A 23,661-nucleotide genomic window follows, 5' to 3' on the forward strand; every position below is an offset into this window, starting at 1 on the left:
GTGCCCTGCTCGCAGTATTTCCTAGAATTCGTCATCAGTTCAGTTTTTTAATTGTTGAGGAAAGGAATGTATGTCATGATTTTGCTTGTTCTGTTTCTGCTCACTAAGGGGCTGGAATGCTGGTTTTATCTTTTGAACTAACATTTTGTCTGAAATTAGGGGAACCTGTGCTCCCCTCCCTTGAAGCTTGATCATGCAAATACTAAATGGTGAACTTTTCCATCTCCCTCACTACTGAATACTCACTTAATCTTCTCTCCACAGGCGTATTCCCAAGATGCCTACCTGAAAGGCAACGAGGCCTACAGTGGCAATGCCCACAACATACCTGAACCACCACCAATATGTTATCCACGCCTGACATCCGCAGCCTCTGTTAAGGCACAAGCTGGAGACAAGCTCCCTTCTGACTTCTCACTGGGGAAACAGCAAGTCAGTAGACCAGTCCGGGCATTGACGCAGCCAGAGAGGGCCTACAGAATGGAAATACAAGTGCCTCCATCACCAACAGACATTGCAAAATCGAATACAGCCGTGTGTGTTTGCAATGAAACTGTAAGGACTGTTATTGTGCCTTCTGAGAAGGCTGTAGATTTGACGTCTTGCAGAAATAACCATGCTGGTCCATCACACAGGACAGAGGAAGTAAGATATGGTGTAAAAGATCAAACCGGTCTAAAAACATGGACCACCACATCACCACCATCTTTAGTGTCCACTGCCATTGTACTTCCTCAGACTCCAATAACGAGACCAGTTGATACAACTGTAACAGTAAGTAAAGCTTCAAATTATGTAGTATGTCCTGAAGGCATCCCAAACACTAGACCTTCTACTCAAGCCACAGACTCGCCCTCAGTCTCTACTAATCACTACAGTTCTCCAACCTCCCACCAGCACATAGACTGGAAGACCTACAAGACTTACAAGGAGTACATTGATAACAGGCGCATGCACATGTATGGCTCCAGGACAATACAGGAAAGGTTGGACAGCTTAAGGGCAGCTTCTCAGAACACAACTGAGTATAATCAGGTGGTGCCAAGTCGCACTGCTTCTCAGGTACGGCGCAGGAGCACCTCGCACGACAGGGTTCCGCAGTCTGTCCAGATCCGGCAGAGAAGCGTGTCCCAGGAAAGGCTTGAAGAGCCCATGCTGGTGAAAGAATGGCCACGAAGTGCTTCACAAGATACTCTGACTTCGCCTTCAGCCAATGCTAGAAATCACAGGGCTCGGTCCTGGGATTATCTCAGCAAACAGGGTGAAGTGCTAGAAAATTTTCATTCTGAAAATATGATTGCAGATGCAAATGGAGATAGGAGAAAGACTTACAAATGGACAGGCTTTACCGAACAAGATGATCGGCGAGGTATTTATGACAGGTCTAGACAACATGCATTTCATATGTCCCTTCGAGGTCAAAATTTTCCTATTTCTCCAAATACTTATATTTCAGACAACAGGAGAGCAGGTAGTAGAGCTTCTCTGCCTGGTTCTCACTTTCAGAAAGTTTCACCAGATCTCAAAATGTTACAGCCTTCTCGTGATTTGCAAACTCCTGGGGGAGTTTCAAAATCTGCAGGTGTTTTACAAGAGAGATTGTGTGTCACACCAGCCAGAAGTTCTAAAAGTAGCTCTCTGAAGAACTCCACTCCCTATGCAGCAAAACCATCAATTCCCCTTAACCAGGGCCTGGATGCTATTGCTAGCAAAGACCAAAGAACAGTAAATCACTTGCATCAAAGCAGTCTGTTAAACCAACAGTCTAAGACCCGAGCTGAAGGTGCCCCAGATCACAAAACAGAAACCGGTAAAACCATCCAGCCCTCCTCTCTGGCTCCAGCTTCTGCCAAACTTGTTCAGCCAACAAGTGAGTGTTTAACTACCTCGGACAACATAGATGGTTCCATCAGACAAAAGATTCATGGTATTGAAAGGGAAGATGTTCGTGAGTCTGAAAGTCTGCAAATGGATGTTCAGGGAAATGACAAAGACACAGTGGTCATGAGGGACAAATCACCTTCTGGCCACCAAACTCCCCAGCCTTTGAGGCATCAATCCTACATTCTTGCTGTAAATGACCAAGAGACAGCCTCAGACAATACCTGTTGGTTACCTAACGATGCTCGCAGAGAAGTCCACATAAAAAGAATTGAGGAAAGGAAAGCATCGAGTTCCAGCCCACCTGGTGACTCTTTGGCTTCAATTCCATTTATTGGTGAGTTAAATTATTTCAGTGTACATCAAATGCTTTTCTCTCCTAAAGGTGATGAAAAACAAGATGCCAGGTAGCTGACTGCTATTCCTGTAAACCCTGAGGTTGAGAGTCATGGGAGATTTTTCTCATCTAAAATAACTTCGGGTTGATAAAAGGAAAAATATTTTTCAATGGAGAAAAATAATATTCTGTTTTGTTTGGGGGTCCTGGAGAATGAATGTAAAAAAGCCCACAGTGATGTAGTATTTTTCTAGAGTTTTCTTTACCCTCTGGGTAAATCTGTGTTACATAACTCCATCTGGTTGTCACTCCACATAATGTTTGTGATGTTACATATATGGACAACTGGCATTTGCAGCACCTTTCAAATACTTGTACTTCTCTAGTAAAAAAACATACTTGGAATCCAGTACAGAGAGAATATGGATGCAAATCCACGTCAGAGTGATTTGTGGGGAACAAAGATGTTTTTCAGCTGAATAGGTACGGTGAAAGCCTTCTGAGACAGATGGGGAATAGATGAAAGCTGTTTCAGGTGAAGGGATAGCAATAAAAAGAAGTGGATTTGCAAGTAAAGATGCTAATATGGATATGAATGAAAGGATCTGTGGAAGCAGAATCTGAGAAGGCAAAATGGATTTCCTGTGTGCTGTGACACAAACAGGATTGGAATTATAGGGAGTTTCTGGGAAGGGCAGTGAAGAAGAAAAGAATCAAAGGAAGGATTGGATATAATAGAAAAAATAAATTTATATTGGATGTTGGATATGCGATGATGAACTAGTGTCTTCTGCTGAAGAGGGAGTTACAGTGGCAGAGCATTTCTGTTCTATCCAAGTAGTCAATGCCTCTGTTGTCTTCGTCCTGCTGTTGTTTTGGGTTGGATTTTCTTTTGTTGTGGCTGATTTAATCCTTTGTAGTCTGGATGTCTGTGCATCATTTTCCACAGGAGTTGATTTATACCTGACTCTCTGTGCTCATGAATTTAGTGTAGGAAGTATTTAGAAAGTACTGAATATGGAATTTTGATTCTCAGTCTCAGCAGTGTGAAAAACAACTCTTTTTAATGATACTTTTTTTTTTTTTTTACACATGATGTTAAGGGAATTACAGTGTCTTAGCATAATTGTCGTCTGTTGGGGATCTGAAGCAGTGATTTTTTTTCCCCCTAGCATTATGTATAATATCTGCTACTAGTTGAAAGTGAGTAACCAAAAAACAGTGAAGAAGCTTTGTGTTCATCAGAAAATGGAAATCATACAAAAGATACAATAATTCTGTTCTTTTGACAAAATATTGGTAAGACATTAAAAAGTACTTTCTTAGCAAGCAGGTACTGCTTTTGTTGGGTTTTTGATTTTGAATGGGAGTTGTATAGATCTTTTTCATTCTTGTTACTACTGGATGCATCAGTGTAATTTTAGATTCTTATTCAGACCCAGCCAATCTTTAAGGATTAGCAAAGTTTGTGAGGCATGTAACTGATCTTTGTGCAGGATTTTTCAATACTCTGCCTAAAATCATTGTTGGGCTCCTGATAAACATTCCGTGTTTGCTGGAAGCATTTTAATCCTGTACAGTTGAAATGTCATGTTAGAGTCAGATCAAGATTGGTAACATCAAACCCAACCTTTTTGCTCACTATCTCCTTCCTTGGTTTTGTCAAAGATTTCCCATGAACTTTTATTTATGTGACTTGTTTCCATATTTTGGAGAAATGTGTTTTCCATATTTTGGAGAAATGTGTTGAAAGTTCAAAGAAGCCTTAAACATGTCAGTTGAACTGTATTTGGTAGCAGCTGAGCAGTTCTGAAGGAACAAAATTTTAATTCTCCATTGCAGCCTCTTGGCATAACACCACATGGGATTGACTTCTTATAAGCCTCTTGGAATGAAACCTCCTGAATGTTCCAGAAATACTGAAACCTGATGCTTCTGGAGCTTGGGCACTCTCTGAGTCAGCAGGGTCCTTGTGGCTGTCTTCCTAGCAAGAAATTCCTGTGCCAGTACAGGGGCTGTGGAAAGTTTCTACCCCAGCTCCAGCACCTTGAGGAGGAAATAATGGATAGGAAATAATGAATATTTCCTTGAGGAGGAAATAATGAATATTCTCTGTGAATAGAAAGAACATGAGATGTTATGGAAGTGGACCACTTCTTATGTTAGAGTTTATATGCATTATTCTAACTTTGCTTGTTTTGCTATCATTATGCCTAATTACAACTTCACTTGTTAAAAGCTGTACTTAATCAGGCAGATAAAGCCCTAGATCTGCTTTGAAATTCAGTTAAAGGCTTTTTAACTCTTCAGATGGAAAATCACTGGGAGTTTTGGTTTAGGGTTTTCTTTTGGGTTTTGAGTTCTTTTTTCCTTCTCTGATTATTGAGAAGGATCTTAATTTGAATAAAGACATACCTTGGAGTATGGCAAATGGCTTTATTTCCCTTATGCTTATATCCATGGAGTAGGGTGTTTTGCATTCTTAGGTTTTATTGGGTAGAACTAATTTAATACACTTACTGAAGTTACTCGTACAGTAGATACTTGGAGTAGTGTAGAAATATAAATTTGGGGGAGGGTAACAAATATCTTCCAAGGTCACAGATTGCTAGCTTTTAAAATATGTGTGGTATTTAAAATATTTGTGGTGTGTCTATTTTTATCACCGCTTTCTGCTTATTAAAAGTAGTAGATATGGCCAGGACTGTATTTTGGTAGAAATTCAGCCTGGAACAATTTGCTTTTGTAGCAGTGTTTTGTGACTGGCGCACTTCTGAGAACAGCACAACATCAGGGTGATTTTAGCTCTGGGTAAGTAGTTCAGTGTCCTGCACCACAAACAGAAATTCAAGCTGAGTATTTGTTGAGCTGCCTTACAGCAGATTCTTGCAGGGATCGTGGTGGGTTACTGAATAACTGCCTTTCGACACTAGTATTTTCACAAAGGTTCTTCAGAAGCAGGGAGATTTAAATTTTAATCTCTCATTTAAATAGAAATGAGAGATCTGTTCAGACCAAACCTAGTAGGTAGCTGTAACATCTTTTATTGGAGAAATCAATTTATTTGAAAATATTAGATAAAATATTGTGTATTCAAACTCTTCAGGTAAGTACCTGTTCTTGGGGGGTGATGAAGCTGCCAGCTTTACAGATAAACATACAGTGGTATTGCACACTTTACTGCTTTCCATGTGCTACTAAATGCAGGATATTGTGGTTCTCAGAAAGCTGCTCTTTCTATTTCAGGTCCAGAGAAAAGCTATGTTCTTAAAATGCTCTCTATTGTTTCAAACTATACAAGTTAGTCTTGTGGCAGTCTACTGTTTTTACCCAAAAAAGGTCTCACCTGTTCTCTAGACTAATAAAAATACCATTTTCTCTATCAGTGATTATATTAGCAATTGTGGTGTTTAATGTGCATTTTTCGGACTTGCAATTTTTGCATGATTTCTGTGCTAGAGGACAGCAAATGATAATTTTCTGGCCTACTTGGTAATTTTTGGATGAGTTAATCTTCACTGGAATGGAAAGTAGAATGCTGCTAAACATCCTGATAGACGTGGATGACAAGTGGTGTCTCTCAGGGGCCCTTCCTGGGACCAGGATTATTAAATATCTTCATTGGTAACACGGACAGTGCTGTTGAATGCACCTTGGCAGATTTGTGGATGACACCAAGCTTGAGACGTCCTCTTGCCACACCTGAAGGATGGGATGTCATCCAGAGGGACTTGGACAGCTCAAGAAGTAGGTACATGGCAATCTGATGTGGTTTAACAAGACCAATGCAAGGTGCCCTGAGTCAGGGCAACCCCTGATATCAGCACAGGCTGGGGAGTGGGCAGAGTGAGAGGAGCCCTGTCCAGAGGGGCTTGGGGGTGCTGGTGGGTGAGAGGCTGGACATGACCCAGCCATGGGCACTCACAGCCCAGAGAGCCAAACCTGCACTGGGCTGCATCAAAAGCAGCCTGGGCAGCTGGTAAAGGGGGGGGATTCTGTCCTTCTGCTCTGCTAGTCAAGGGAGGGGATTCTGCCCTCTGCTCTGCTGGTAAAGGGAGGGGATTCTGCCCTCTGCTCTGCTTTGGTGAGACCCCACCTGCAGTGCTGCATCCAGCTCTGGGGTCCCCAGCAGGGAAGGTGTGGACCTGTTGGACCAAGTCCGGAGGAGGGCCAAGTTTATTAGATGAAGCACCTTTCCTATGCGGAAAGGCTGAGAGAATTGGGATTGTTCAGCCAGGAGAAGAGAAGGCTTTGGGGTGCTGTAATTGTGGCCTTCCTCCTGAAGGGAGCCTGCAAGAAAGATGGAGAGAAACTTTTTGCAAGAATGTGTAGTGAAAGGACAAGGGGCAATGGATTATTTAAATTGATAAATTGTTAGGAGGAAGTTCTTTACTGTGAGGGTGGTGAAACACTGAAACAGGTTGCCCAGAGATGCTGTGGATGCCCTGTTTCTGGAAGTATTTAAGATCTGGCTGGGTGGGTCTCTGAGCAACCTGGTCTAGTGGAAGGTGTCCTGCCCACAGCAAGGGGCTTAGGTCCCTTCCAACCCAAACCATTTTATGGGTTTTGTTACTTTGTTGAGAAAATGTTGATTCAGAATATAGTTATTTTAATACATTTCATAGACATAAATGTCTAATATGCATGTCTGAGATTTACAGCAAGGTTGAAAATATTTTTTACTTTTTACAGTATTTAGTGTAGCGTAGAAAGAAATAAAAAAGAGGTTAATCCAACCCCCATATTGAGTTGCATGAACTACCCACTGGAGAGAAATGGGGTTGCTGCTTCAATGCTTAACCTGATGGCAGCATGTGCAGCTGTCAGGCCAGCTTGCTTTGGCCGTTGCTACTGGGTGGATGTTCTTTCCAGCTTTGCAGAGGCCTGTCACATGAAAATTAGTTTTAAACAGATATGTTTAAAAACCTTAGCCTAAATGTCATCTTGAAGTTCAAAATTATTTTAAAATAAAATCAAGTTCATAGCCATCCTATTAAAGAGTTTTTCCTTATACAGTACCATTACATAAGTACAAAGATTCTTCCTTAAAGGTGTGATCCCATTTTGAAAATATTTAGCACATGCTTACCCCAGAAAAATTTTAGGTGACTTCATTCCACTATTAATTTGTGAATAACTGAGGGAAAATTAACAGATAAAAATATCTGACCAGACTTTGATAGCATAAAAATATTGTAAAAATTAGATGAGTGTTCTCCCCCTGACTGAAACTCATATGTTAGGAAAGGTATAAGAACAGGACAAGGGTATGTGATACTTAATCTTGGTACTTTCTATTCTCCCACTATTTGCACTTTAAAATATTTCTGAGCCAAATGTGATTTTAAGTGTACCATAAATTTCTCTATTCTCTTCTGTATTGCAGTAAAATTTTCTTATCCAATCCCCTGTATTGATTCAAATAAAGATTTGCCAGGGATTTCACAGTTGAAACTACATGGTATTTATTCCCTTAGTGTTTGTCTACGTTTTTCTAAAATATGTCTCCTGTTAACTAAATTCACAATGTGGGTTGAAAGGGTCCCTAAGGACCATCTGGTTCCAGTCCCCTGCCATCAGTGGAAACACCTTCCACTGGGTTGCTCAGAGCCTCCTTCAAACTGGCCTTGGACACTTCCAGGAATGGGACGGGCACAGCTTCTCTGGGGAACCTGTTGCAGTGCCTCACCACCCTCACAATAAATCCCTCTGTTTCTTCTGCCCTTAGTGCAGGCAAACCACCACAGCAATTTCGGTGCTGGTAATCAGACACACTCTGCTGTTCACCATGATTTAAAAGCTGATCTTCATGCTCATTTTCAAAACCAAAAAGTTTGGGGGGGATTTTGGTTTTTGTGATTTTTTGGGGGGGAGGTGGGGGTGGGTTTGTTTTGTTTTTGTGGGGTTTGATGCTGTTTTTGGTTTGTTTGGGTTTTTTTTTGTTTTGTTTTGTTCTGTCTTTTTGTATTTCATGACCTGTTTTTTTTTTACAAACATGTCATAAATAAAAGTACTTGGGTACTTGGTGATTAGCAGATAGGGTAAATTTACCTGGCTTCCAGTGAGTTCTGCTCAACCCTGTTTTTATTTTTCTTTTATGTTGTTCTTGTTGTTACTGCATATTTTTTTAAAGTATATTAACTAAGAAATCAGGAGTTGAAACATTCTAAACCACCTAACCATACAATTAATTAAGCTTTTCAGGCAACTGCATTATATGTGTGATTGCATTTATCTTCATTAGTGCTGGAAGTAGGGGTGTATAGCTTTACCTTATCAATAATTACCTTTAAATCCTACGTAGTGTACTCCAAGTACTTTTTGGAGAGTGTAAAGACTTTACTGTCTTGTCTTAGTGGATTATGTGCCATACTTTTCCTATCCTCCCCCTACATCTTAATGCCTCTCTCTGCAGGCTGCTGGGGTTTGGAAGATGACAATGTGAATACATTGAATGCATTTGAAATAAGAAAATAAATTTATATGGTTGCACAACATGCTATGAAAAAAGGTTATGATGGTAGAAATAAACAATTTGGGGAAGCAAGCAGAAACATTCTCGTAAGCAGAAAGGAAGCGGTTGAAAGAATGTACTCATTCTATTTTCTCCTTATGAGGAGAGAGAAGCTAAAAACCTTGGACTTCTCCAGCAGAGATTGTGGTTCATCAACTCAAAATGTGTGGATTTCTTCAGGACAAATGGTGGCTGAATACTGATGGCTGATATGCTGTGTTTTAAGGCAAAACTGCTGGCAGTCAAGATGAAAATGAAAATCTTCAGCTATTGTGATAATTTTCTTTTCTACAAGTTCCTGCCTAGCTATTCCAAACTATGAAAATAGAAGTGCAATTGCAGTAGAGATTAGGGCTGACAAATGTTCATTTTTGAGGGCTGTTTCTTCCATTATTATCGTGATAGCATTGGAACAGCTTTTAACATGTCATCAGTGTTTCTAAGATAAGCATCAGTCTTGTATTTTTTTTCCAGGGTTTTACAGTGTGGCCTGCCAAATTGCTGTTGCTCCAGGCTGAGCATTTCAGTGTTTCTTATCCAAAGAACAGTTTTTAAATCATCGTGGTATTCTAAAGTATAGCGGCCAAAACACAACATTACAAGTTAGCTTTTTAAATACCATTTAAATGCTTCTGTAACTCAAAAATATTTTTTTAATTAAAACTTAAAATTGGGAGCAATAATTCCTAACATCTAGAAGAGTTTTAATTGAGTAGAAGCATCAGATTTGCTTGATAGTGAGTAATAATTTCAAATCATACATCATCCTCAGTGTATCATTATAACTTCAAAATTGTAGGTAGTAAAGGAATGCTGTGGGGTTTCTTGGCACAAAAAATATACTGAGAATTGTACTTTTTGGTTTGATGGGGTAGCATGGCAAGCAGGAACCTTTAGAATTGCTTTGTGTAGAAAGATAGTTAAACTTTTGTTTGACACTGAAATAAACAATAGACCTCCATAGATACAGTTTTCACCATAGTCTGAAGAATAACCTTGGGAAGCCTTTTTTGTTTGTGTGAAACATAGTCAGTGTGACAAACATAGTATTTACATGAGTGCATTAGCAGAGGACTGGATTTGATGATTCAGGAAGCTTGTTCCAGTCATGTGTTTCTGGGGCTTAGAGCCATGAATGTGCTCAGCATGCAGACATGTTTCCATTCTATTCTTTTGGCCACATGAGGATAATTACATAAAGTAGATATATGAAGTTCTTTGTAAAGACAATTAGTGCTGGAAGTACTTAAAAAGTAGCAAAAAAAAATTTTTCAAGATTCTTTTTTGAAAAAATGAAGTAACAGGTCATGAGGAATCCAGGCAATAGAGTTATCTTTTTTCCAAATCAGTTATTAAAGCCTTGGAAGTCAATACATAAGGGAGCTTTTAACCTTGCAGACTGAATTATAAATGCAGCAGTTTTTACTGCAGAATTTAAAACAAGAAGTTACTGCTGTGGGGAATTTATTAGTCCTTTGTGCTGTCTTGTATGATAGCAGAGTTAATTCAGTGTAGTTTACTTTTGATTCAACAATTCGTTTTTGTTTGTTGATTGTTTCTGGCCTTCTCACTACTGCTGAAGTTGTATACATGGTGTTTTTATTTATTGTCTTCCTGACAGGCTTTTAAGAATAATGCCCTACATTAGTGTGTCTGTGTTTACCTTATTGGCAGCGTCTTCTGGGGTTTCTTGGTGACAGACCTTTTTTTTTAATTTCCTTGCCTGTGTGTGGATGAGGATCTTTTTCCTAATCTGTGTTATCTTGTCCATGCTCTGTCCTTCCTTTCCTCATTCTTCTCACTGGTGCCACTTCCCTGCAGTCTCTGTCCCCCTGCTGTGCTGTCCCTTGCTCCACTTGTGCCTCAGCAGCCTTTTCTCCATGCTTTTGTCCTGCCTGCTGCTGAGTTTAAGGAAGGGACATCAGTGCACATGTGTGTACTTTAAAGGAAGTGCTGCCTGTAGCAAGCTGGAGCAAATCTAACTTGAGAGGCACAGAAGGTGTATTAGACATTAAAGCTTTTACCTACTGCATTTAGGAAGAATACTTCAGAGTAAAGTATTGTTGGTGCATCATGAAGATGCAGAGCCTGTCATGGTATCATGTACTGTGGAGTACTTGGACAGGCCAAGGATTTGGAGTGCAAAACAGTTGTAGACAAAGGGCTGAAATTCAGTAAGGCAGTGCCTCTAAAGTCGGTCCTGCTGCAGGGTCACCGGCACATCCTGTCAGTCCTTCCATAAAGAGATGATTAGGGTTTATTTAATTCTACTAATGAGTACTTGATAGTTTGTTCCTTTTTTTGTTACATAAGCAAATTAATTTGACATGTAAGATTCATTCTTAAATTACATCCCAGAGCCACAGACTGTTGTTCAAGTGAACTATTGAAGAACTAGAGAGGCAGTTATGAAAATACTTACTGTAGTGGCTGTCAGGTAGATGCCATCTCAGTCTATAAGGAACCTTGACATCTGTGGCTCAGTTGAATGAAAATAATGTTTTTAATGACTCTTTTAGCCCTGTGCTTTGCAGACAGCAGCATGAGCTACCTCTAGCTTTCTGTGGAAGGCTGGGCTTTTTACAATCGATCACTGATACATTTACACAAGATCTGAGTAACCAAAATTGCATTAAATACTACAGGAGCATTTATAAACAAATACCCAATCCAAGAATTTGGTATAGTTGTCAGAAAGCCAGTAATATTAAAATACATTTATCTCCTTCAGTGCATGCATTTTGGGAAATTATATGTTGGATAACTTTTTTTTGTTTCAGGGAGTGCATGCTGTCTCAACACTCTTCATGGGACATGTAAAGCTGTTTTTAAGTGTGTATTACTACACAGCTGTTAAATTTTTATGATCTGAATCTTTAAATCAGGTAGTCTTTGATAAAATACATACTTGTTGAATTAAGCTTTGTGGCCTCATATTCACATTGTTTGTTTAAATTGAGATGCCCAATTAGTGTTTCAAATAGTAATGTGGTCTGCAAAACATTTACTAAATAACACTGTTTGTTCCTAAGGCCTTCTGAGGTATTGAAATATTGCTTGCAAGACTGCCATGCCTGGAGGAGAATACATGTGAAGAATGATTTTAGCCTTTATAAGCTAGTTTTTTTTCCAGTAATTTTTTATTACCAGTGAAGAAAAGCTTTGGCAAACTGAATCTGTATGGACTGGAGGAGCAATCACCTTTCTCTGTGAATAATCCCTATTAAAGCATCCCTGCTGGTGGCTGTATTAAAGTCTCTCTGTGAATTTATTTCCCATGTGTGTATGATTCAGTTAACTAAACAGCTTCCTTAAACACCTCTCTCCCTTGCTTTCCCACCACCACAAAAAAAGAAACCACCAAGCAGCCAAAGCTCGACAACAAACAAAAGCAAACCCCACAATCACTACCAGCTTGGATAAAAAGGGTGCTCTTACGACAGCTCCAGTGCAGTTCAGCCCATACCTGTCCATGCAACCCACTGAGGTAGTGCCTAAGTGTTCATGTTCAGCCTGAAGGCTGGTTACAAGTGACCATCTTGTTTCAGGACCATCTTGTTTCATGTCCATGATCTTGAGAGGAGATAGGAGATGCTTATTAAGTTTGGCAACACTAGCCTTAGACTCTCCTAGTCTGTATCAATAAGAAAGAACACAACCAGAATACTGAGGGAGATCTCCCCCTCTATTTGGCACTTATTGGGTAAGAGCCTTCACCAATATGGTCTGAATTCAGCATTATCACTGCCTTTGGAGAATGTGAGCCTAAGAGCCCTTCCAAGGCTTGCTTCCACCTGAATAATTCTGTGATTCGTTTAACTTATATTTGAGGCTCTCAAAATGTGCCCCCTTTTGTGTTCAGGTTGTTCCTTTCAAACCTTAATGTTTAAGGGACTGCTCAGGAGATGGGCTAAACAAACACATGGAATGCTATACTAATCATGATAAAATTGTATTGTTGCAGCTTAATACGTTATAATACAGATCTGTGGTTTTTTTCAGTGATTTTGTGTCAGTTTCTTTGAGTAGCTGATAAATTGGTTAATACTTACTTATTCATTGACATAGTGGGGATAGTATGTCCTGTTAGTCGTGCTTTCTTGCCCATGGAATTCTCAGTTTTGAAATCTGGTTCTGCCTCTGAACCCATTCTGTATAAAACTTGTCTGTATCAGGTTTTTTTCACCTCACCTACATTGTGTGCAGATGCTTTCTATCTTTGTAGGTCCCCAGCCTCCAGCTGCATGGCAGTACAAGCCTACTGTGATACACAAATGTCTCTGTGCCTTAGCTAGAGGATCAGTCAGTTGGAGCTGTGTTGTGTTACAAGTTTTCAGTGTCTTACCCCCATACATGTTTTTGTGTTTTAGGGCTCTTCCTGAAAATCATTAGTTGCAACTCTTGACCACTTGCACTCTCATGCAAATGCAAGTGACATCCCCCCCTTGGCCAGAGAGAGGCTCTGTCACTGTGCTGGTTCTGATGGCCAATCTCTTGTGTCACTTCATAGACAAAAATGCAGAACAGATTGTATTTGAAAAGTATAACATAAAGTAGTCCTGGAATAACAGAATCTAACTCCTGGCCTTGTGCAAGACACCCCAAGAATCATACCATGAGCCCAAGAGCATTGTCCAAACTCTTCCAAATCAGGCTTTGTGCTGTGACCACTTCCCTGGGGAGCTGTTCCAGTGCCCAGCAACCCTCTGGGTGAAGAACCTTTTCCAGATATCCCCCCTAAACCTCTCCTGACTCAGCTTTGTGCTGTTTCCTTGAGTCCTGTCTCTGGTCACAAGAGTAAAGAAGAGATCAGTGTCTCCCCCTCTTCTTGTGAGGATGTTGAAGGCCACAATGAGGTCTCCCCTCAGCCTCCCCTTCTCCAGGCTGGACAGACCAAGGGACCTCAGACAGCTCCCCTCCAGACCCTTTACCATCCTTGTGGCCCTCCTTTGGATGCTCTCCAACAGTTCAATCTCTTTCTTACATTGTGGCACCCAGAACTGCCCCCAGTGCTGCAGGTGAGGCTGCCCCAGGGCAGAACAGAGCAGGACAATCCCTCCCTTGCCCTGCTGGCCATGCTGTGCCTGATGCCCCCCAGGACAGGGTTGGCCCTCCTGGCCCCAGGGCACTGCTGGCTCAGGTTCAGCTTGCCATGGACCAGGCCCCCAGGTCCCTTTTCGTGGCACTGCTCTCCAGTCTCTACACACCACCAGGGCTGCCCCATCCCAGGTGAATAATCTGGCACTTGCCCTTGTTGAACTTTATATGGTTGCTCAGCTTTCTGACTTGTCAGTGGTCTCTCTGCCCTTGACAGGAGTTGACAATTTAATATTGTTAGCAAAGTTGCATGGTATTACTTTGAGTCCTGTGTCCGGGTGATTAAAATGAAGATGTGGAGGAGAACTGGGCTGAGGATGGATCCTTGTGGAACCCCATCAGTGGCAGGTCACCAGTGTGGGGTCACCCCCTTCACTGTAACCCTTGGTGCCCATGATCCAGCTGGTCACCCATTGTGTAACAGGGCTGTCCAGCTGTGAGCCGGATGCTTTCTCCAGAAGGACACTGTGAGAGACAGTATGAAAAGCTTTGCTGAAGTCCCAAAGGCTTCATCTGCTGGCTTTCCTAGATCAGTGGGTTATAGAATGAAATCAGGTTTGACAAGCAGGACTTCCCTTCATGAAGCTGTGCTGGCTCTGACCAATGACTGCATTGTCCTCCAGGTGTTTCTCAGTACCTCCCAGAATAATCTTTTCCATGGAGTCTTTGACCTTTTTGTTGCAAATATTTAAAGAGATGCCAGTAATTTGAGGTAGCAAACTGAAAGAGAATTATTTTCTGTGGTTTCTCTTCTGGCTTGTTCTTTGCACTTCACTGCTTTTTGGACACAGTCATTTCATTGATGGGTGAGCTGAACACATCCATTCACATGCTGTGTGAGGAGTTTTGGGGTGCAAATATGTCAGTCAAGGAAACTGAAAAGGTTAACAAATATTGCAAGCACTTGAAAGAAAGATCAGAATACAAGGAATATGTGTGGTTGTTTGGATTTTGTTTCTTACTGGACAGCAGCAGTGGCATTTACTAGTACATTGAATTAATAGGCAGAAACTCCTAAGGTGTATGCCATGATTTACACCATCATCACTTTATATTACATAAAAGCTTGCTGGCTGACCTTCAGCCTCTTCTGGGGCTGAATAGTTATGCCTCTCCTATACCAATGTCATTTGCAGTTCCTCTAAAGTTTGCATATTTCTAAAACAACTTTAATTTTGATTCATCTGCGAATTAGATCCACTGTGAAGTAATAATGATTTGAATAATTATTGTTGCTTTCAGAGACTTACAAACTGTTCTTCCTCATCTGAATTCTTGGATTTAAGTGTTGTGGGAAATGCTGTAGTGTTGCCAGACATGTTTGTGTTCGCAGCTCGCACAGATCTATTTCAAGTGCCAGTGTTTTTATAACTTTTGGGAGTAGAGTCTATGACATTTGAGATATGTCTGTTAACATAAATAACTTTAACCTGAGCACTTTCAGTCTGCGTGGTATAACTCAATCAATTGTGCAGTGATTGAGTGATTATATTCCTTAGTCAACATTAGTTTCAGGGAAGCTCAGCACATTAAAAAAAATAGGAAATTGAGCTGTTGTAGGCTTGAAATTGAAGTACAGCTGAGCTTTTTCCTGTGTCCTAGTTGTTGTCGTGAAGTCATCTGTAAATGCTTCTAATTTATCGCTTTGGATGGAAGTAAAACATGGAGATTTTTTAATTGTAGCATCAGAGTTCAGTGTGAATTCTGTTGCTTTTCCTTTTTATTAAAATTTCTAGTTTGTAGCCGGGTTTTTTGGGATACACTTTTTTAACTTTTAAAGTTATTATATTTTTCACACCAGACAATTTAGAGGCATGTTACTGCTAAACTATCCTGTACTTTGTTTATTGCCTTGTTCTGTACATTGCCAAATTTTGATGGTACAAGTGCTGCCTTAACAGAACTGTTAGTGACTGTTGGAACAGCACAATGCAGCACACGCAGTTGTGTTCGCACAAAGCAAAGAATAAACCTCTGTCTGTGAGTGTTCATTGGTTTCAATAGGCTTTTCAGTAGCTCTGCATATTACAATTCTTAGCACCTAGAGTACATTCATATTCATTACAGCAGTACAGTTCAGCCCCTGCTCGTGATTCTTTTTCTTTTCCATCCCTTTCTCTCTACCAGAGGGTGAAGTAGAATGAATTTTTTTGTGCTAGCAATGTGCTCTAGAAGATGTTATGGCTCTTTTCTCAAAATGATGGAAAATGCATCTTTTGGCTTCTTCCATCTTATAAAGAACGTGTTAAATACCAGAATATTTAAAGCTTTTTGGAATCTTTCATGATGACCCTTGTGGCTATTGAGACCGAGAGGTGCTGGGCATGTATGGCATGCAGTCGTTTCTATGAACAATTAGTGGAAGAACTGATTGGTATGTAATAGTCCCATCTTTTAAAGCTCTGAGTACTTGCTTCTTTATTTGAATGTACTGAGGATGGGGGGATTGGTTCTTTGAATGCTAGACAGCTGTTTAAAATGCTTTTTTTTTGTTTGCTTGTAACTTGACTGTTTTATTTGAACACTGTAAATCAAATGACTTTTGATAGTCTGCCCCTGTTTTATTGTAGATGTCTGTCTCTTGAGCTCAAACTTACTGATACAATGAGTGTGGGTTTTGCTTATGCATGCAAACAAAAATCTCTACTTGCAAATAATATTGAGAGATTACCAAATAATTCCTGTTTCTTTTGCACACAGCAAAATTGATTTTTTTGCCTTTATCTCTAATGTACAATTATCATCCCTATGAAATGAAACAAGCTTCTCTTAATGAAAAAAAGGGTACATTTGACAGTGTGAATTAAATGGACCCTTTTGTTTGTTAGAATGACTTCATGTTTAAGATATCTGATATCCCAGTAATGAGAAGTTCAGACAGCTATTTGATTTGAGCATTTGATTAATGCATTTAATATGTTAATATATGGCATATTACCTTTGTAGATGAACCGACTAGTCCTAGTATTGACCATGATATTGCACACATTCCTGCTTCTGCTGTTATTTCTGCATCTGCTTCTCAAGCACCAGCTATAACAGCTGTTCCTCCCAGTCCTACATCTCCAATCCCTTTAATTCGGCGACAACTTTCACATGATCATGGTGAGCGTTGATTTCATTCTTGTTCTCTTGCAACTTTTTTCCTTTCACACTCTGGAAATCAGGAGTGAAAATTGTAGACACTTCATTGCTTGAAATAAATCACAAAAATAAATTCAAGTTCCTGCATACTCAAAAATATCTATTTCTTTGTAGAATCCATCCGGCCTAGTGTCCTGGATAGCCAGCCTGCTACAAAAACAGAGAGATCAAAGTCATATGATGAAGGACTGGATGACTACAGAGAAGAGGGAAAATCGTGAGTTCATGGAAAAATTAACTTAATTTGGACATCTGTTTTTTTAAGTGTTTAAAATCTCATTTTAACATTTGTTTTTCTTCCCACAGATCCATTAAGCATGTGTCTAGTTTAAAGGGGATTAAGGTAGGTAAATATATATGTATAACAACTCCTAAACATTACCCATACTGCTGTGATAAATGGTTTGAATTGTACAGGTCTGTTTTATGAAGTGATGTGCTAAACAGACAGGAAGTTTATTGGAATTGCTACTGATCAAGTTGCTGATGTATGCATCATAAAAGTAAACATGGTCTCTTTTCCCTGGACCCATCACATGGTCCTTGATTTTCATTTTCCTCATTCTCTGTTAACAAAGCATATTAAACATGGTGGCTTTTTGTGAAAACTCACTAATGAGAGTCTAAGATTTGTGAAGTTTCTTAAAGTATTCTTGGCATGTGTAAGGCATGTGCAAGTTTACACACTATTGTTGTGTGTAAACTTCAGAAATTGTTTGTCTGAGACTATATTCCTGGGGACATTTTTAAACTGAGAAACATTTTGAATGCAGGAACTGTAGGCAAATGCCTATAGAATTACACTGTGGAATTCTTTCTGTGATGTTTGCCCTAGGTCCCAGACAGCCAGAAATCTTCAGAAGACTCTGGTTCCCGGAAAGATTCTTCTTCAGAGGTGTTTGGTGATGCCTCCAAAGAAGGATGGCTCCATTTTCGACAGCTTTTTACAGACAAAGGAAAGGTACCTGTCATGTTTGAGGTTTTAACCTAGGACAAATGCCAAGCTGGTGACAAACTAAGATAAGAAACTTCAGGCCTTCCAGTTTAGGTTTTCTTATTTTTTTGGAGGGTACAATATCATCAATAAGAACATAAAAATTTTAGATCTGTTAGAAATTGACTTCAGTAAATTCCTCAGCTTTGTCTACAGACTGCTTTCCAGACTTTTTATTTTTAATTTTTAATTTTTATTTCAAAATTTTAATTTTAATTTTACATTTCAAAGCATCTCTTGAAGTAAACTAATTTCTAATGACTAAATAAATAATAGGAAGCAGTCCCTTGGCAGGTGTAGTTGCACTTTTCCCCTCTCTCCTGATAATGAAGAAAGTTGTAATTTTTGTGAATGTTGTGGAGTTGAGTTCAAATTAACCTGCTGCACCAATATAGACTGATGCTTAGGGAAAATTGGGTGTGTGGAATTGTCGTGGTGTGAAAATGCCATTCTGACTTGGAGGCAGTTTAAAAGGCATGGGCAAGAGTTCCCTAAACACCGGACCAGAAATGGTCTCATTCTGTTTCTTACCTGCTGTCACATGTGAACTCACACTCAGTGGGTGGTCTGGGAGGGCAGGTTATGGAGCAATTCACTCCTCTCATGGAGAGCAAGAGTGAATCCCACTTTGTGTAGTCATTCTGACAGGTTTTCTTTGTAAAACTTCTGGAGGTAGTTTTGCAATCCAGAAAGGGGCACTGTAACAAGTAAGCAATCTGACACCTTGGTTGCTGTTTTTCAGCGAGTTGGTGGGAGCATTCGGCCATGGAAGCAACTGTATGTTGTTCTTCGAGGTCATTCCCTGTATTTGTACAAGGATAAAAAGGAACAAGTGACCCTCTCTGAGGAAGAACAACCTATAAGCATCAATGCCTGCTTGATAGACATCTCGTACTGTGAAACCAAGAGGAAGAATGTGTTCAGACTCACCACATCAGACCGCGAGTATCTGTTTCAGGCTGAGGACAGAGATAATATGTTAGCGTGGATTAAAGCAATACAAGACAACAGCAACTTAAATGACGAGGTGATTTTATAATATTTAAAGCAGAAGTTGTAGTTTTTGCATTTTAATTAAAAATGCGTTGTGTTTTCTTGTAATAAATACTTGAACAGAAGAATTAACTTTTAATTAACCAGTTGACCAGGTTTGAACTGGAACATAAAGGAAAATGAGGTGAAAGGAAGGGTACTGAGTAAATTAACAGAGTTTAAAAAAGTCAATGGAATCAAATTCAGAAAACAGATGTTTGAAATAAATTGGTTAATGCTGTTGCTGATTTAACTAAAGATACACTTTATAGTAAACTGATCTGCCAAAAACACCTAAGCTTTTTAAAAAGATAATTGCAGATTTTGGACCAGTGTGGTCCCCCTTCAGACTTGCATTGCAGAGTGTCAGCAGTAGTACACTTTGAAGAGTTTCTCAGTAGTTAAAGAATGAAACTTTGAAGAAGCCTGCTTCTCTGATTAAAAGCTGATGTTTCTGTTAATTAAGTCAATGCTTATTGCCAAAGGCAAATAGCTGCTGTTGTACATAAGGTATCAATATCTGTCCCAATATTGTCCAATGTGTTTTCATTGCAGTGATGAGCAACAGAGGAATATTTTATGTCTGTGGTCATGCACATCTACTCAGATTCAAAATAATTATCCAAAATATTACACAGAGAGAACAAAAGCAGATTTGAATTCATGTCTTTTTCAGCTGTATTTGTAGTAGCAATTAGTTCTCTAAGTACTATGTGCACAGAGGATTAGATTATTTTGAGTAGTAATATGCATTTGCTTGCATTTTTTCTGTTTAAACTTACTTTCAGTTTAAGAGGTATTAATTAGATCATACTGCTTTGAAAAAAAAAAACCCTGTAAATACCAGTACTTGATTTGTAATTACTCACTTTCATTTTCCTTGTTGTTTTCAGTGTTTGGTCTTTACTGTGCTCAGGAACTGCCTCTTAGGATGTTTGGTTTGGTTGAGGGTTTGGGTTTTTTTAAAGTGGACTGAATTGTTGAATTCTATACTTATTTGGTTACCAGAAGAGTTAATCATATTCTGAAAGGATTTTTTTTTTCTATTTTATTAGATTATAAAGTATTTCTCAATTTATTTTCTAGGATACTGGTGTTACTAGTAGAGATCTAATTAGTCGAAGGATTAAAGAGTACAGTACAATGATGAGGTGGGTGAATTATATGGTGCCAGTGGTCTTTGTAGAGTTTGTATTTAGTTTCTTTCAACCTAAGTAGCCTCTCTTGTTCAGTTCTTCAAGCAGCAAAACAGAACCATCTCCCAAAACACCTCGCCAGAGTCTGAGTATCAGACAGACTCTACTTGGAACTAAAGCAGAACAGAGGACTCAGAGTCCACATTCTCCTAAGGATGAGACAGAAAGGAAGCTTCTCACTAAAGGTCTGTATGTTTTGTGTATTTCTGTAGTTCCCTTCTGCCCCAGTGCAAGGCCATCTAAGTGCCCTTCTCAGATATTTTTGAATTCATTAATATACAGATGCAAAGCAAGTATTAGCCCAGGGGTTTTAAGCTTCGGCTTTAATTGCTCATTTCTAGGAACTACTTAATCTCAGATCCTGAAACTTTTATTTTAGTTCCCTCTCAAAAAGTTTTTATGGATTTTTTTTCCTTCAGCTCTATGTCGGGCTAACAGTAGTAAACACAGGTGTTAAGCTTCTTGAGAGCAAAATTTTGCCAATCTTTGGAAATAATTATGTGTGTAATTCATACTTCTGTCTCCTGCTGACTCAGAACTGATAAGGTAAATTTTTCCACTAAAGTGCTTCCAAAGTATAGAAAAGATTTTTTTTGTCTTAATTTTTAAAACACAGGAGTGAACTTGTATTATTTTTTCCAGAACAAAATTAATGCCTCCTGAGTTCTAAAAAAGTATGATGAGCTGGCACTGCAGACTTGAATCAGTATCTGAGCTCCATCAAAAAAATGTCACTATCTATTCTTTTTTATTCTCTTTTTCTTTTATTTTACTTTTTTTTTTTCACCACATAGTGTGTAGACATATAGTACATCGCATCAGATTGTTGTTTAAAAAACATTGTGTACAAATTCAGGCAACTGGATAAGCAACCACTTTTGATCAACCACTTTGGAGTGATTCAGTCTTGAATTTAAGCTGTCGGTGAATTCTGGTTTTTGTTGCCAAAAAATGTCTCCTTGTTTCTGCAAAGCTACACATGTAACTAAATGGCACATGTTGGGTAAACCTCAAATCTACTGAAAGAATATCTCCAGAAATAAGAAAGAAGTACTTATTGTGTTAGATGACTTGCAGTGCAAGATAAATGGGAATTGCAGTTTGTTACAAGAATTCTATAGGAGATGTAAACAGAGCAAGTGAACTTTTAATCTGATTTTTGGATAGAGAATATTTGAAGTGAGTAATGTTTGGAATTACTTAGGAGTGACTAAAATCTGATAATTTCTGAAGGAATGAGTAAGTCTGCACAAGTGTGAGCATGGCTCTAGAGTCTGATGGGTATTTCGTGCAGCAGTGTGATTCCATGGAGACATAGTGTTGTGATAATAAATGTAGATTTCAATTTTTAAAAATTTTAGTAGTTTATATAAATACCAAGTTTAAATTTAGTAGTTTATCTGCTTTTAGTCTTAGAATGATAAAATGCTGCAGTAGCATCCGGCTCCTTGCTTTTCTAAGTCCAGGGTGTGAGTATGTTCAGATTTATCTTTTGAACCACAGAAGAGTAACAGAAGTTGTGTTTAAGACAGATGCATGTTTAATGAGTTGTTGCATAAAGCCAGGCTGGTAAAAGCTGAAAACGCAGCAGGTATCACTTGCTCTTTGCAAATCTGTTACCTGTATTTACAGTTGGTTTTGTGGCATAAATGTTCTTGTTTTTCTTCTTTATTTTCTTTTTTTTCCACTGTCCTAACAACAAAAAGATGAGACAAGCCCACCAAAAGACAAAGGGACATGGAGGGGCATTCCAAGCATTATGAGGAAGACATTTGAAAAGAAGCCTTCTGCTGTTGGAACATTTGGTGTTAGACTTGATGACTGTCCTCCAGCTCATACCAACAAAGTATGGAAGTAGAATTTTTCTTTCATTGGGAATGTAAAATACCTTTTAAATCACTTACTTATCTATAGAACTCTTCTTTTTTTTCAGTATATTCCACTGATTGTTGATATATGCTGCAAACTGGTTGAAGAAAGAGGTCTTGAGTACACAGGTATTTACAGAGTGCCTGGAAATAATGCTGCCATCTCAAGTATGCAAGAAGAGCTCAACAAAGGAATGACTGACATTGATGTTCATGATGATGTAAGTCTTTAATCACACTAGTTTCATATTAAAATCCCCAAAACTTTTGGTTGTGTTGTGATCATAGGAGTATAAAGCATGTCTGACCTTTTCTTTTAAACACGTAGAAATGGCGTGACCTGAACGTGATCAGCAGTTTGCTGAAATCCTTCTTCCGAAAGCTCCCAGAGCCCCTCTTCACCAACGGTGGGTTGTTTTCTCTACAGTTTTGTCTTAGGAATTGCAGTTGAACAGTTGTCTTACAACATTCAGTTTATTTGAGAGAAAATTTAGGGAAATCATCCCACTCTGCATTAAATGTTGTCTTTCCTAAAGAGTAGGGAGTCATGGTGATCATCTTAGGAATGAGAGGTGTAAATATAATTTCTGTGATGTGAAGGGATTATGAATATGTAACCAAAAGAGTAAAACTTTCATTTCTGCTATTGCAGTATTCAATGAAAGCTAATTTTTTTCCCCTACTGTCATACAAAATATGACATACACTTATAATATAATGGGCTAATTTATGACTTCCAGAGGTCATTCTTTTATGTATGTTACTAGTATTCAGGGGAGAAGTGGGGCTGGCAGATGGGGGTTTATATGCATACACATATAGATCTAAAAACTCCTATATAATTTCTGCTTTTTTAACAGACAAATATGCAGATTTTATAGATGCAAATAGAAAAGAAGATCCTGTTGAGCGTCTGAAAACACTGAAGAGACTGGTAAACTAAAATCAGTTGTGTTGTAGGTGCACTACCAAATTAGCATTAAATGTTCAGTGTTCTGAATAATGATTGTTTATTTCAGATTCATGATTTACCTGAACACCATTATGAGACTCTCAAGTTTCTTTCTGCACACCTGAAGACAGTAGCAGAGAACTCAGAAAAAAACAAGGTATTAGAAAGAAACATATAACATATTTTGGTTTGTCTCATTAGTATTATTATGTATTATAATATATATAATAATATATAATATAATACGCAAGTATTATTTTTGTGCAGGATCATTTCTAGTTAAGGTGATAATTTATTGCTGTAGATGAAATGAGGGAGTGCTGTTATGTGGAGAAAATTTTTGTAATAGGCCAAGTACTCATGCAGAATATGCACATTTAGTGTGAATTAAGTTTATTCAGACTGGTAGTCAGTTTTAACTCCTTGCATCCTAAATTTATCCCAAATCTAAATTTTCTGTAATCCAATCTAGACCCCAGTAAGACTGTGCCTGGGCAGGGCACAGGTGAATAAACCTGCTGACAGACGTTGTCACATCAGCTTTCTCTGAAGCCTGGCTTATGGATGCTTGAGATTTTTAAGACTAGGACTTGCTATAGTTACTTAAATGATTAGCCTATAGGTGCTGTTAAGCTGGTTTTAAGAA

The 23,661-nt window shown here is 38.9% G+C and overlaps 1 protein-coding gene across 5 annotated transcripts in view; it reads left to right on the top strand.

Annotated features, from left to right (window-relative positions):
- Positions 1-23,661, top strand: part of ARHGAP21 (Rho GTPase activating protein 21) — a 112,060-nt gene that overhangs the window by 80,266 nt on the left and 8,133 nt on the right. For 4 of the 5 annotated variants that reach the window (XM_063149816.1, XM_063149831.1, XM_063149825.1 and 1 more), the window contains 13 exons: positions 265-2,218; positions 16,776-16,934; positions 17,088-17,190; positions 17,280-17,316; positions 17,809-17,934; positions 18,710-18,994; positions 20,086-20,150; positions 20,232-20,380; positions 21,902-22,041; positions 22,129-22,284; positions 22,392-22,470; positions 22,924-22,997; positions 23,083-23,172. In XM_063149816.1, coding sequence (XP_063005886.1) covers positions 265-2,218; positions 16,776-16,934; positions 17,088-17,190; positions 17,280-17,316; positions 17,809-17,934; positions 18,710-18,994; positions 20,086-20,150; positions 20,232-20,380; positions 21,902-22,041; positions 22,129-22,284; positions 22,392-22,470; positions 22,924-22,997; positions 23,083-23,172 — 3,417 coding nt within the window. The remainder of the gene's footprint in view (positions 1-264; positions 2,219-16,775; positions 16,935-17,087; positions 17,191-17,279; positions 17,317-17,808; positions 17,935-18,709; positions 18,995-20,085; positions 20,151-20,231; positions 20,381-21,901; positions 22,042-22,128; positions 22,285-22,391; positions 22,471-22,923; positions 22,998-23,082; positions 23,173-23,661) is intronic. The other variant, XM_063149832.1, reaches the window with a different exon arrangement.

This window comes from Melospiza melodia, chromosome 1 (assembly GCF_035770615.1).
Source record: "Melospiza melodia melodia isolate bMelMel2 chromosome 1, bMelMel2.pri, whole genome shotgun sequence".
Taxonomy (NCBI): Eukaryota; Metazoa; Chordata; class Aves; order Passeriformes; family Passerellidae; genus Melospiza; species Melospiza melodia.